Genomic DNA, 15,000 nt, shown 5'->3' on the forward strand with positions numbered 1-15,000 from the left:
CGTCATTTTTGTTGTTATGAACGTGTATAGGGTCAAGTTCAAGTGCCAACAGCTAACAATTTAAATAATACATAGTCCGACCAATAATGACTTATATGATTACTATTTGGCATATCTAAACATAATAAACAATCACCAGACACACGCTTTAATGTTAACAATGAATTGCTTGATTATATTAAAATAGACAAGACAATTATTTTAAAATTATTACAAGTCTAACTTGGACAGATTTATGTTCATCAAAGCAAACAAGGACAAAGTCATTGTAAGATTCATTAATTGCTTAATTCCTGCAAAATGTTGAAACGCTAAATAACTGCTAACTAATTTACATTTTATTTAAAGTATAAAATCATACTGTAACCAGAGTTAATTCAAGACACTTTACAGATAGAGTAAGTCTAGACCACTCTCTATAATTTACAAAGGCCCAACAAATTTCCACGTGTAAGCATTTGGTGCAAGAGCGGCAAGGAAAAACTTCCTTTCAGGCAGAAACCTCGGACAGATCCGGGCTCCAGGTGGGCGGCCTCTGTCACTGCCGGTTTGGACACAAACACTGATGCAGATATACACAGATACAGATTTAAACTCTCTTAAGACTTTTTTACGACGAGGATTCACTACTTACCTCCCACTGTGCAGGCAGATAAAGCAGTGAGCCAGGCAGGCCACAAAGTCCTGGTCGTGGTTGCCCGGCCCGAGCACCAGGTTGCGGTTGACGGTCAGGACCCGCAGGGCGTCCAGCAGGGCCACCTGCTGGGCTACCGTCTTGTGCGGTCGACAGAGCTGGTAGAGCACCGTCCGGTTCAGACAGTGGTAGATGGTGTCGAGGGAAAGGCCCTGGGAACGCCTCTTAGACTAGAGGAGAGGAAAAGGGAGGAAAACAAACGGGCGACGGAGGAGGTTAGAGGGAAAATAAAATGTTGGTTCTTTAGCTGTAAAACAGCTGTGATCTGGGTATGGAGAAAGCTGCTGTAGAAATATTTAAGCAGAAAGAAGATTTGTTTGAGCTGAACTGGGTTAAGTCGTTAGAGGGTTGTGTGTAGCTTTGTTATTCCGGTGTTGTTGTTTCAATGTCTGAGAAGAGAAGTGTTTAAGGACTTTACTGGAACATATTTGTAAAAATAAAATTCTTATTTCTAATAAAATTTGATGTAAATTCAAGGAAGCAAACACGTAAATTAAACAGCTATTTGTAAAGTTGTGCTTGAAGTCAATGTTCTACTATTTCTTTATTTAAGTTTAATTAATAAGTAATACGTTTTTTAAGTCTTTTAAACTGTTGGAGGTCACAAAGCATAATGTCAGGCATCCCCCGCTCTGATCCTGTTTGTTGTCTGTCTGTTGCCATCATCTGTTGCCTGTGCTATGCAACCTGGGGAGGTGTGGCCTCCTACACTCATCACTGTTCTGTTCAGCCTAATCACCATCTTCCTGCTCAGCCTAATCACCAGCACCCACCTGTGTCTCATCATCATCACCACCAGCTATACCATGACCTGACATCCAGTCCTGTCGGATCGTAGTCTTCTCATTCCCCTGCTACGGACCGTCAACACTCTCACCCCGGATTGTCTTCACTCACCTGCCGTCACAGCATTTCCCTCTGTTTCACCTTGGTTGGTCATCAGGTGCACGGATTATATCAATAAATCTCATTGACCTTCTCTGTCTGCGTTTGGGTTATTCTGCCACGGGTCTGACAGACGATCCGACCATACTATGAACCCAGCAGACTTGGAGACGGTGAAGCTGGCAGTTTCACACCAGGGCGCTTTGTTGGGTCAACATGGCGCCGCGCTCCAGGGAATGAACACGCTCCAGTCACTGACTACAAACATTTCTGGTCTCCAGAACCAGCTCGCCAGTTGTCCGCTTCGCCTGCACCCATGTCTCTACCGGAGGGTTACGGTAAGACCTGCTATTGCTCTGTTCGTGAGCCGTGGGTCCCCACACCGGAGAGATATGAAGGCAGTGTGGAAGTGTCGTTCATTTTTAATGCCATGTGGACTGTGTTTGAGCAACAGCCCCGATCCTACGCTACCGAACGAGCTAAAATAGCGTTTGTGACGGGATATTAGGAGGCAAGGCTTTGGAATGGGCTACAGCTGTGTGGGAGAGCGCGGCGAAGGGATGCATTTTCTTATTCAGCTTTACGGCCCTAAGGACATTATTTGACCTGCCGGTTCGTGGCAAGGATGCGCGAGACGCCTCTCTTCGCTGCAACAGGGAGCGCGCGTGTCGCGGTACGTTTGTGAGTTCCGTACGCTGGGAGTGGAGAGCCGCTGGAATGATGAATCGTTGGAGGCGGCTATAACAAAGGACTGTGTGAGCAGATGAAGGACGAACTCATTTCTTACCGAATCAGCAGGGTTGGAGGACTTGATTTCCTTATCTGTTCGGGTGGATAATCGTCGTCTGGAGCGTGGGAGAGAGAGGCGACAGAGGATACCCAATCTGTCACCTACACCTCGCCGAAGGAGAGAGGAGGTTTTCTCGGAATCCGAACCTATGCAGATGGGTCGTCAGCGGTTGTCTGAGCAGGAGCGGCGTCGGAGAAAGGAGTCTGATAGCTGTCTGTACTGCGGACAACCGAACCATTACCTGGCATCCTGTCCTCTGCGGTCGGGAAACTATCAGGCTCGCTAGATGTGGGGAGTATTCTGGCGAGTCACACTTCTAGTTCTCCCCACCCTCACCTTCGAGCACCTTTTCACGCCACGATGATTTTTAAAGGACAACCTATTGAGGTACAGGCGCTTATTGACTCTGGAGCGGATGATTGGTTTATGGATTCCGGTTTAGTGGATCAGCTGGGACTTTCTAAGGTAGCATTACCCAAGGTCATGGAAGCTACCACTTTGGATGGAAGACTGATTAACCGCATCACTGCCAGGACTGAACCTGTTCAGATGTTACTGTCTGGTAATCACTCGGAGGAGATCTCCTTCTACGTTATGCCTTCTCCTCTCATACCTTTAGTCCTGGGTTTTCCGTGGCTGATAAGGCATAATCCCGCTATTGACTGGGGTAATAGCAAGATAGTTAGTTGGAGCACGTGGTGTCATGCTAATTGTCTGAAATCTGCTGTTTCTCAGTCTGTTTCTCCCCAGAGGTTGCAGCCTGAGCCGCCTGATCTATCACAAGTACCACAGGAATATCATGTCGTGGGAGATGTCTTCAGTAAGGAACGAGCATTATCCTTGCCTCCACACGACCTTATGATGGCCATTGAACTGCTGAAGAACACTCTTACCCAAAGGGACGACTGTACAACATCTCGAGACTGACGGGAGGCTATGGAAACCTACATTAAGGACTCCTTGGATGCTGGAATAATCCGTCCACTTCCTCGCCTCTGGGAGCCGGATTCTTCTTTGTGGGTAAGGAGGTGGATCTCTGAGACCCTGCATTGAATCGTGGGCTTAATGACATAACCGTTAAAAATAAGTATCCTCTGCCCTTAATGGATTTGCTTTTGATTCTGCAAGGCTCTGTGATTTTTACTAAGGTGACCTTCGGAACGCGTATCACCTGGTACGGATCAGGGAGGGTGATGAGTGGCTGACTGCTTCAACACTCCTATGGGTCACTTTGAATACCTGGTCATGCCGTTTGGACTAACTAACGCGCCTGCTGTGTTTCAGTGCCTTATCAACGATGTCCTCAGGGACATGGTGGGGCAGTTTGTGTTTGTCTACTTGGACGATATCCTTATCTATTCACGGATGTTTCGGAGCACAAACAACATGTTCCCAGGTGCTCCAGAGACTGTTGGAGGATCGACTCTTTGTTAAGGCGGAGAAATGTGCCTTCAACGCTCGCACCACCTCTTCCTGGGGTACATCGTGTCTGAGGGTCAAGCCAGATGGATCGGAGAAGGTACGTGGAGTGTTGGAGTGCCTACGCGGAGACCAGGAACAGCTTCAGCGTTTCCTCGGATTTGCCAACTTCTACGCCGTTTCATACGGGATTACAGTCGGGTGGCCGCCCCTCTGAACGCCTTGACCTCAAGTCCCAAGGATTCTGTGGAGTATTGCTGGAGGACGCCTTTCTGGAGTTGAAGGGTGTTTCACCTCGGCACCGATTCCACTCAACCGGACGTGTCCCGTCAGTTGTGGTGAGGGGGATGCTTCGGACGTCGGGGTTGGTGCTATCTTGTCCAACGTTCGGCTAAGGAGGGAAGCTCCATCCCTGCGCTTTTTGTCTCGTCGTCTGTCCCCTGCGGAGAGGAACTACGACGTGGGAAATCGCGAGTTTGGCCGTGAAGCTCGCATTGGAGGAATGGCGACATTGGTTGGGGTGCCTCTCAACCATTTTGTGGTCGGACCGACCACAAGAACCTGGAAAATGTCAGGTCGGCCACGACTCAACCCCGGCAGGCCCGATGGGCACTGTTCTTTGGACGTTTTAACTTTTCCTACTTCAGGCCGGTTCTCGGAATGGCAAGCCTGATGCCTTGTCCCGCATGTATTCCGTGCTGGAGGAGAAGGAAGTGGAGGTGAAGTCATCTTGCCTCGGGACAAGGTCATCGGCGCTGTCCTTTGGAGGGTTGAGGAGGAAGTATTGGCCGCTCTGCAAACAACCAGACCCAGGTAACGGACCTCCGGGGTGACTTTTCGCCCTGAGAATGTCCGCTCTAATGTACTTCTGTTGGGCACATTCTGCAAGACCTCATGTCATCCTGGCGTGGCGCGCATATGGCCATGCTCCGGCGGCGTTTCTGGTGGCCTGCCATGGGTGAGGATGCTCGTGTTTTTGTTTCTGCAGTCCTGTTTGTGCCAGAACAAGGGATCCAATCGCCCTGCTGCGGGTCTTCTGCGGCCACTGCCCATTCCTCGTCGCCCTTGGTCGCACCTGGCGCTGGACTTTGTTACCGGTTTGCCTCCTTCTGAAGGTAACACTGTGATTCTCACTGTTGTTGACAGATTCAGTAAATTCACCCATTACCTGCCTCTGCCTAAACTTCCCTCTGCCAAGGAGACGGCCATGATTCTGGTGAGGGAGGTTTTCCGTGTTCATGGTCTGCCTTGCGACATTGTCTCGGACCGTGGTCCCCAATTCACTTCGGCGGTCTGGAAGGCATTTTGCTCTGCCATCGGCGCCACCGTCAGCCTGTCATCTGGGTTTCATCCTCAAACCAATGGCCAAGCTGAAAGGGCTAACCAGAAGATGGAGACCACACTGCGTTGCCTGGTGTCCGCGAACCACAGCTCCTGGGCATCTCAGCTTCCTTGGGTGGAATATGCTCACAACACGCTCCCTACGTCCGCTACTGGTATGTCTCCTTTTCAATGCGTATATGGATATCAACCCCCTTTGTTTCCGTCTCAGGAGAAGGATCTGGCGGTGCCGTCTGTTCAGGCTCATATCCGCCGCTGCCACAGGACATGGCACCGTGCTCGGACTGCGTTGCTGAGGGTTTCTGGTCAATACCAAACCCAGGCCAATCGCCACCGCGTTCCGGCCCCACGGTACTCTGTTGGGGACCGGGTGTGGCTGTCAACTCGGGACTTGCCCCTGCGGACTGAATCTCGGAAGTTGTCACCCCGGTTCATTGGGCCGTTCACTGTGGAACGCCTGATTAATCCTGCGGTGGTCCGGTTGAACGCCTCGCTTTCCGGTAAATCCTACTTTCCATGTTTCTCGGCTGAAACCTGTTCTGCTTAGCCCCCTGTTGCCCCCTCCAGCTCGTCCTCCACCTCCGCGTGTGATCGATGGGGGTCCCGTTTACACCGTCAATCGCATCATGGACTCCCGTCGGCGGGGTCGTGGGTTTCAGTACCTGGTGGATTGGGAGGGGTACGGACCGGAGGAGCGGAGCTGGATACCTCGTCGCCAGATTCTGGATGATGGTCTGCTACGGGACTTTTACCGTCGCCAGCCCGGTGCTCCGGGTGGTCCGCCTGGAGGCGGTCGTCGGAGGGGGGGTACTGTCAGGCATCCCCCGCTCTGATCCTGTTTGTTGTGTCTGTGCATCATGTTCCTGTTGCTATGCAACCTGGGAGGTGTGGCCCCTACACTACACATGTTTCCTGTTCAGCCTAATCACCATCACCTGTTCCTGCTCAGCCTAATCACCAGCACCCACCTGTGTCTCATCATCATCACCACCGCTCTTTTACCATGACCTGACATCCAGTCCCTGTCGGTCGGTAGTCTTCTCATTCCCCTGCTAGACCGTCAACACTCTTCACCCGGATTGTCTTCCACACCTGCCGTCACAGCATTTCCCTCTGTTCACTTGGTGGTCATCAGGGTGCACGGATAGTATCATAAACTCTCATTGACCTTCTCCTTGTCTGCGTTTGGGTTATTCTGCCAGCCGGGTCTGACACATAATGCACTGACTACTTGAATTTTCCTTGATATTAAGTTTTGGCAACAACAAAAACAAGATATATAGATGAAAAGACAACAGTGAAGAAGAGTTTCAAGGCCACATTGTGAAAAGTCTGAATACAACAATGCAACGTATTCTTTTATAAAATACATATACATATCTGCAATTCATGCTAATTCCTTCTGAATGCCTCAGCTTATGTTCTCTGATCATCTGAATCACTAATCACATTAGGATATTTCCACAAAGGCGCATTATGGATTGAAAGACTAATTTCAGAGCATAATCTTTTAATCTTCTCACTTGCACAGTATTGTGTACAGAAGCAAATAGAATACAAAGTCCACACACAATATTTTAATTGAATATCTCTTTGGAAGTCCCTGAACTCATGTTCTATTTCGTATAGGCTTCGCCATCTAAACCCCTTTGTGTATACGCAGTCGGGAAGATTTCTTGCGCGCCCTTGTGCCCTGCACGGGCCGCAGTTACTGTATATCACAGTTGCGTGACCATAGATCTGCTCCCTATTATTCTTTTTTAAGATACGTTTTTGGGGCTTTTCCTTTTATTTCTGACAGTGGATAGACATGAAATGGAGAGAGAAATAGGGGATGACACGCAGAAAAGGGCAGCAGGTCGGACCCGAACCCGGGCCGATGCAAAGGACCCAGCCCAAGGGACGAACGCTCCTACTGGGTGAGCTAGAGGCCGCCCCCCCCTATTTTTTCTTCAGCAAGCAGTTTGAAGACTTTCTAAGAACAGGGGCGACCACCGCGTACCGGCCACGGACCGCCCCTCCACCCGAGCTGCGAGGTGTCCCTTGACCCCTTTCGCAAGGCTAGCACCCTGTCGGCCGCTGGCATTTCTGCGCCGCTCACTGCCAGAGAAACAGAGAAGCAGCAGACGATGGCAGCTGATCGGGCAGTCGGTTAAGGTACGAATACCACCAGCATCAACACCCAGACAGCCGGGGAGGGTATTTCTTCGGCAGGCACAAGTCCGCTGACTCAATCCCCCGAATACGGTTCCCTTGTCGGCTCTCCCTCCTCCCTGTTGGGAAAACTGGAACTTGTAACAGCGGTGGATTATGGGGTCCCCGCCATGGCGACTGTTTCCATTCCAGAAGGGGGGCACCACACTGCGACTTTCTCCCGTCTTCTCCTTTGCAGCGGGCGGGCTCCCTGCCCACCGCTAGGTTTTTGCTCGCGACCTGTGTGAAAGCCGAGTAGCATTCCCCTCTCCTGTGAGATGGATGCCGGTCCAGCCACGGCGGCAGAGCCTGGCCTCCATCCTGCTTCCTAGCACTACGGCCCCTTTTTCAGCCGACGGAAGACCGCCTAGGTGACCGCAGCACTGAATACCGCTTTGCAAGCATGATTGCTAGCTGGATAGCCAAACTGTCATTGGCCAGTTTTCCCCTTTTTCCCCCCCACATAAACTGCCTGGAGCTGTCCATGGTGCTGAAATGTGGGCTCTACACGAGGGGCAGAGCCCACATTGTGTCCTCTGCCCCTCGTGTTAACTTACCAAAGTAAGGTGGATAATGATTTGACTCGGTCTACAGTTAAAGCCTATTTAGCTGCCACAAAGACTATGGAGAGAGGCCAGTTTTTGCACACCCCCTGGTGAAACTTTTTTTTGAAGGGGGTCATACATTAGAAACCTACTGTGCGTTCTCTCACACCTCAATGTGTTTTAGCCCTGGTGCTCCGAGCTCGGGATAATCCTCCTTTCGAGCCTCTGGCACAAGCCTTCCTCAGGATGCTGTCACTGAAAACAGCGCTTCTCCTCGCCTTGGCGTCGGCTAAGAGGGTGAGTGATTTATGCTAGCCTTGCCTCTCCATTAGAGGGGACGGGAGCGCGGCCACTTTACAGCCAAATCAATCATCTACATCAATAGTTTTAACAACCCTTCTGGGTGAGGAAGTTCTCCCTCCGCCTCTTAACGACGTGGAGGAGGCGTCTCACCGACTTGCCCGGTGCGCATATTATTCCCGTATGTTTTACATACGGCAGACATCAGACGAACACAGCAGCGGTTTGTTCACTACAGAGAACGCTCACAGGGTGTGGCTCTTGCAAAGTAGCGTCAGTCTTACTGACTGTGTGAAGCCATTAACCAGGCCTATAGCGTGGAGGGACTTTCGGGCACACTCAACTGGAGCGCTGTCAGCGTCCACGGCCCTCCTCAGAGGCATGACGGTGGCCAACGTTTAAGCAGCGACTTCCTGGGCATCTCCGTGCCTGTTAATCCGTTTTTTATCTGCGTGGTGTGTCTGAGTTCTCCATGTCTCACGCAGTTTTACCCGCACTTGACGGCAGATGATGCGCTGTCAGGATTGGGTTTGCTGCTGTCCCCATCCCTCCTGCATTTGACTGTGAGGAATGTGAGTGTTCTGAAGTTATTAATCATGATCAGACATGGGCCTTACAATCAGTATTGGGCCAATGAATAATCATAACAGGTTTTTATAAAATAATATATTATTTGGTTTACTGAACTGTTTTAATCCAAGAGCAAATAGTCTATCTTCTGCTTGTGGACCCTGTGTTGCAGGTGGCGTTGACTACATCAGCTTTGCCCATGACCCAATAGCAACAGCTCTTAGAGGGCGTAGCCTATACAAAAACGATAGTTACTTAACTCCAGATTCTATGAGTATAGGCGTAGCCCTCTAAGATTCAGGGCACCTGCTTCACCAACGTTGGCTGAAGAAAAAAGCTAAGTTGGGAGCAGATCTATGGTCAGGCAAATGTTATACACAGTAACTGTGGATGTAATAGAGGCCTGTGCAAGGCACAAGGGAGCAAAAGATACGTATTTTATCGTTTTATATATATATACACACTAATTTACTGGGGGAGTTCAAACATAACTGATAATTTATTTATGAAAATGCAGTCAATTAGTGAAAGAATGACTAACCCAAAACAGAAATGTACAAACAGTAAATATTTAGAAGAAAAAAATCACATGCATAAAGACACACAGACAGACACCTGTCAGTCAGTCAGGGTCTAAATGGACTAAGCTTCATCTAATTTTTGTGCCTTCACGGGTCTAAAATGAGTAATTGAGGCACGCAGCTAGATGGATGCTGCTTATCTAATTTCATCCAGAGGATGTTCACTGGTTACATTATCTGGATCAAGACTCATAGACGGACTGTTATATTTCTCTGTCGAGTGCAGGTAGCACTCAGACACCGCCTGATTCATTACGATGGGTGTGATAAGTTTGTCTACTATTCTTTGACTTTGGCAAATAGCTAAACATCCGTTCTTTTGTAAATGTAGCCTGACTTCTTTATGCCTCCAGCAACATTCTGCAGGCACAGGAGTGAAAACCAAAACTGCCTTAGAGAGACGCAAGGAGCTTCAGTTCAATTTCAGTAGCCCTTCAGCTCATAGAGTAGTTTAACACCCGGGTAAAAAACATTTTTCTGCTGCCCTCTCTGTAGCCACAAACAACAGCACTGTCACCGGGTACAGGACTACACACATTGTACTACGCTGAAAAGTAAAACGACTGAAGGTCAGCAAAGACGGGATTATCAGAGGGCATTCAGTTACTCTTTATTAAACCTTTCTGAACATTCCTTTATTTATCCCTTTATTATTAGTTTTGTTTTCAGCCCGGCTTGACCATACATCTAACTAAACAATGCATTTACAGCCTGCAATCTACGATAACTCGCTAACTTTCACTAATACTGACTTCAATTGACTTTCTGAATTTGATAACTTGAGTGAACAGAGGTTGTAATCACGACATTCCAGACGGAAATGTCTGTTGTCCAACTGCCTTAACACAACGCAGTACTATTTTAAGATGCAATTAGATAAATACTTCTCCAGTGCCTTGATGTCTTTGTCGGTGAAATAAAAACATTCCTTCATTTAAAAACAAACAAACAGATGCATATCAATTCTTTAACCATTTGGCTTAATATGTCTATTTTGGACAGCGGTTTAGTTTGTACCTGTCCTATGAGCTGCACGATGAAGTCCACCACCAGCTTGGAGTCCTTGTTGAACATGCCCTGCCATAGCTTGTCCACCACCCGCTGGCTGAAGTAGAAGACGTTATTGACCAGAATCTGATAACTGCCTCCACTGCTGAGGGGCAGAGAGGCATCTTCACCTGAATGGAGAGGAGCAAGAGAGGCGATTAGCTGCTGTTTGCAATTTCTCCTTTGGTGCATATACCTGCAATGTGATACTGAAGGATTTTTCATCTTACAGTAGAATCACATTACTGAACAAAGTAAACAATTTTTTTTGGGGGGGGGGTTCACAGAACAGACAGTATAGTATTTGGAGAATTGTAGGAATAATATTCTCCTATAAGGATAGTCTTATGTCAATACCTTCCAGATTAAACAACATAGCGGGCTCTCAGTAACATGTGCTGAACTTGTAATGGATTATATCTTTGACCTTACACCCTTATTTTATGCACTGCAAAACAAGATGAAAAAGTAATAACCAGCTCAGATACATGTAGGGGTAAGAGGACATCTGTTCAAAAGACAAAACCATATTAAATATACATTTTGTCTATTGTTTTATAATGTATATTTGAAAAAAGAAAAAACAAGACTACAGACTAAATATTACACAAGCAGCCATGTAGAAAGCTGAAGATGCTTGCAGTTATCTGGGCTTCTGACTGTGATTTGCTGACTCATTATGCAGCCATCAGAGCATCTCACAGAGCCAACTATGAAATCGGTCCAAGATGTCCTGCTGCAGCATGCTCATCCAGGCCTTTTTCTGCCTAATCATCAGCTATTATGGCTAATAGCCCCTGGCCATATACCATTAAATGAAGTGGCGGGTTTGTCTTCTCTATGGCAGGTACAAACAGGCAGGTTTTGGCAACCATTGAGGTAAGATGAGACAATCAGTAAGATGCATGAGGAAATTATTAAAGGTTTTTTTTATCCTAAAACTATAGATTACTGGAGTTGGAAGGTGTGGCAGGTAAATGACAAATCTGAGACTGGCTAGTTCCCTCTGTGTGAGGGGTTGAGGACTTTGTTCTTACCTAGAAGGACATCAGCGGCCAGAAGATGCTCCATGACGCCATCCAGGATGTTGGACTGAAACTCCTTCTGCTGAGTTCTAGTGGAGCGGTCCGGGGAGGCCTAGTACCAAAAAAACACGTATTTAGGACCATTATTTATTAAGAGATGATGTTATGATGGGAAACCAAGTTCATGGGTTTGCTCTTAAAATCAAGATATCAGATGACACTCCCCAGCCTGGTTATATCCTCACCTCCAGCAGCAGGTCAATGATGGGTGTCTGCTTACTGGCCGGGGTCATGCAGAGGTTGTCCATGATCAGGACCCTCATGAAGTCAAAGACGTACTTTTTGGCTGGGTGGTTGGTCAGGGACGTCTTGGAACCCACGTTACAGTATTCAGACTGGCTGCGGTTCATACCCGAGTCCCCAGCGAAGCCCTTGAATTCCTCGGTGGGAGACCCCGCCTCGTCATCTAGATCACTGACCTGGAACAGATGGATGGATGGAGTGAGACAATTAATCAATAGTGTTAATTTTTTTTTTTTTTAAAGATCTATTAAAATCAAATAATGACATTTTATTACAGAGAACCGTACAAACATTTCTTAACTGATTTTTAAATCCTACAGTGCAGCCTTGTATGTTACATGTTTGTGCCTCTGGGTTTTTTTGGGGCTCCTGGAATTTTAATTTTAGCAACAAGCCATTATCTTATTAAGTAAAACGGTCTGAAAACAAAGATTTACTCTGAGGAAAAACTGTAGAGTTTTGTATTTTGTTCTTCAAACTGCAGTAGTCAAGATTACAGTGCCAATGGTTTCAAAGGGGTAATAAGTTAAGATTTGTATTGCCCCTAAGAGAGAATCACAATATAGCTGCAGCAGGTTCATAGGATTTCTGATCAATATGTGTGATTACTTGCTCTGCTGATTAGACTTTTTTGCTTTTAAACCCAATTTCAGACCAATTCCCTCAGAAAAAAACATCTTTTAATCACTTGAATTTATAGTGTTGAGACAAAAGACTTGTGTGGAAGAAGTTAAAGTGCTTCATCTCCTTCTTATCACAAGTAAAGGTCACAGATTTCACATTGCTTTGAAGAAGAAGAAAAAAAGCCATACCATCTCAGAGTAGGGCCTGATGTTGAAAGGGAAGACAGATGCTGCCAGTGCACAGAGGAACTCAGCACTGTGCCACATCGGTGCCAGGTCGGGCACGTTGTGGTAAAGATACCTAAAGAACTGCATGAGGGTGACCGGGTACTCCCTCAGCCAGGAGCCTTCCTCCTCTGACTGCCACGGCTGAAAAGAGATACACAAGAAAACAAATCAAGCACTGACTCGTCAGAAGTCGGGTCCAAATTCTACAATACCCCCAATAAAAAGGAAAAGTGTGAAATAACTTTCCCAGAATCATGTTCAGTCTATTGGAAGAAGCAGATTCAAATCGAGAGCTAGCTGATCGAAGAAAAAGGAGACTTGAATGCAAATCGGAACAACCATTGGATGTCAGCGTTCAGTACTTTTGGACTGTACTAACAAAAAAATGAGGTTTGATACAGAGCTAATTCTCAGAGGTGTTTGTGTGAAAGCTCAGCCTCTGACTGATTCCGAAAATTTGAAACATTTTCTTCTCATGTCCGTACATTCCTATTGGGATTTAATTAAACCGTGGAATGAACCAGATTTTTTAGTCACTTTGCGTTTACTTTATAAGCAATCATGTCAACATTCAATTGCGTTGCATTTATCTTGGAAACTTGAAAGCTTCAATACGGTTTGCACAGATGACAAATGATGGATGGGAAAACTGTGAGGCGCTTAGTTTGCAGGAGGTCGAGTGAAGCTTTTCAGCAACCAGCAGCGAGCACAGAGATTCACCTAGAAACTCCCGGGTGTGTGGATATAAACAGCGAGTCACTTTTGTTGGATTAAATGAGCTTAAAAAGACACCTTTTAAAAATCCAAATCCTACATAAAGAACCGCTCACATACGCTCTCTGTTTGAGAGTGTTCATAAGTAATCTGCTTTTGGGAAAAATGTGTGATTTAATTAGTCACATTATGGGTAAAGAGGTATCTCTTAAGCCTGAACTATTACATTGGAATTTGATCCTTATTGATTCTGAGAGCGTTATTTACTCAGGAAATGAAACAGCATTTTTATGTATTTTCTATCAGCTGTTGGAATTGGTTTTCTTTCATTTCTATTCATTTTATAGGTCATGTTAAATTAGATCTGAGCATTTGCCTTGCTAATTATGCTCTTCTTGAAAAAGACAATAACGATAAGATTCAAAAAGAACTTCTGACATCCCAAAGTTTTTTCCCCATACTGTAGGCTGAAGGATGGTTCTCACCAGGTTGAGCATGCTCCGCAGCATGGCCAGCAGCAGGAAGGCCGCCTCTGTGTACACATTGTGGATGGAGGCCACTACTGTCCCACTGGACGCCGGTACACCAAAGATGAACGTCCAGAGAGAGTCCAGGTCAAACTGAGAGGAAAAACACACACACTGGGGTAATATACAGTCAAATAAACCCAACACTTAAGGTGTTATTATATATTGTTACTGTCAGAGATGCACGTTTGAAAAAGCTGCGTGTGTTTTTTCCATCTGAAAACTGATAATGTATAATATGTGTATATTTGGCATCAAGAATTGAAGTTTTCATGTGGTTACACGCTTTTTCTTCTGATTTGTGGTTAATCATGCAGGATAAAAGTGGGTAGCTTAACAGGAGCTGCAAACATATATTACCCTCAACATACAGTCAGACTCTGATGGCTGCTAAGCTGTCAGAGACCATTATGCTGGTACATTTGACTTATAGGTTTACTAAACGTATGCAAATTACATTATTTGCGTCTAATGTAGCAAGGTCCCCATTTTTCACTGCATCATACCCACAGTAGAATTATTAAAAACAAAATCAAGTTAAATTTAAAGAAGACAGAAATTAGGTTCAAGGTCAAGGTTAAGTCTGTTCTTCAATTTCATATGTACCGATTTTAGTGTACAACATTTAGGAGTGGCACAGTCCACAAAACCCACGGTTCGGTTCATATCACGGTTTTAGGGTCATGGTATTTGGTTCTGTATGGTTCTTGTTGTTCTTTAATCTTTAACACTCTAGAAATATACTTCAGCATATGATATATATATACTTTCATTATCCACAATGTAGGACACAGTGTTATAAAACATAATAATATCAGGTAATCATGCACAAACTGAAGTTGACTTTAAGCACATTATTGGGACCATCTCTGAGGAAAGCTAGGTGAGATTTTGATACAGAAAGATGGAAGACATTATTGATTTCAACATGCTTTTCATTAATTTGGCAAAAAAGGAAAATGTATATTGCCATACAAGAACATACTGTATGTGCCTTTTTAGTACACAGAGATTGAAATATTACACATGAAAAAAAAAATACAAAAACAAAAAAAAAAAAAAAAAAAAAAAACAAAAATCAAAGAAAAAAATAAAAAAAAAAAAAAAAAAAATAAAAGAAAACAAAATAAAAATAATAAAAAATTAATAAATAAAAAAAAAAAAAAACAAAAAAAATAAAAAAAAAAAAAAAAAAAAGGAAAAAAACAAAGAAAA

The 15,000-nt window shown here is 45.6% G+C and overlaps 1 protein-coding gene across 8 annotated transcripts in view; it reads right to left on the reverse strand.

The window, feature by feature from the left end:
• wdfy3 (WD repeat and FYVE domain containing 3) overlaps nt 1–15,000 on the reverse strand; it is a gene marked incomplete at its 3' end in the record, with an annotated part of 112,883 nt that overhangs the window by 20,736 nt on the left and 77,147 nt on the right. For all 8 annotated transcript variants that reach the window (XM_032517170.1, XM_032517171.1, XM_032517173.1 and 5 more), the window contains 6 exon segments: nt 635–864; nt 10,336–10,496; nt 11,403–11,502; nt 11,636–11,869; nt 12,506–12,685; nt 13,744–13,878. In XM_032517170.1, coding sequence (XP_032373061.1) covers nt 635–864; nt 10,336–10,496; nt 11,403–11,502; nt 11,636–11,869; nt 12,506–12,685; nt 13,744–13,878 — 1,040 coding nt within the window.

This window comes from Etheostoma spectabile, chromosome 5 (assembly GCF_008692095.1).
Source record: "Etheostoma spectabile isolate EspeVRDwgs_2016 chromosome 5, UIUC_Espe_1.0, whole genome shotgun sequence".
Classification (NCBI taxonomy): Eukaryota; Metazoa; Chordata; class Actinopteri; order Perciformes; family Percidae; genus Etheostoma; species Etheostoma spectabile.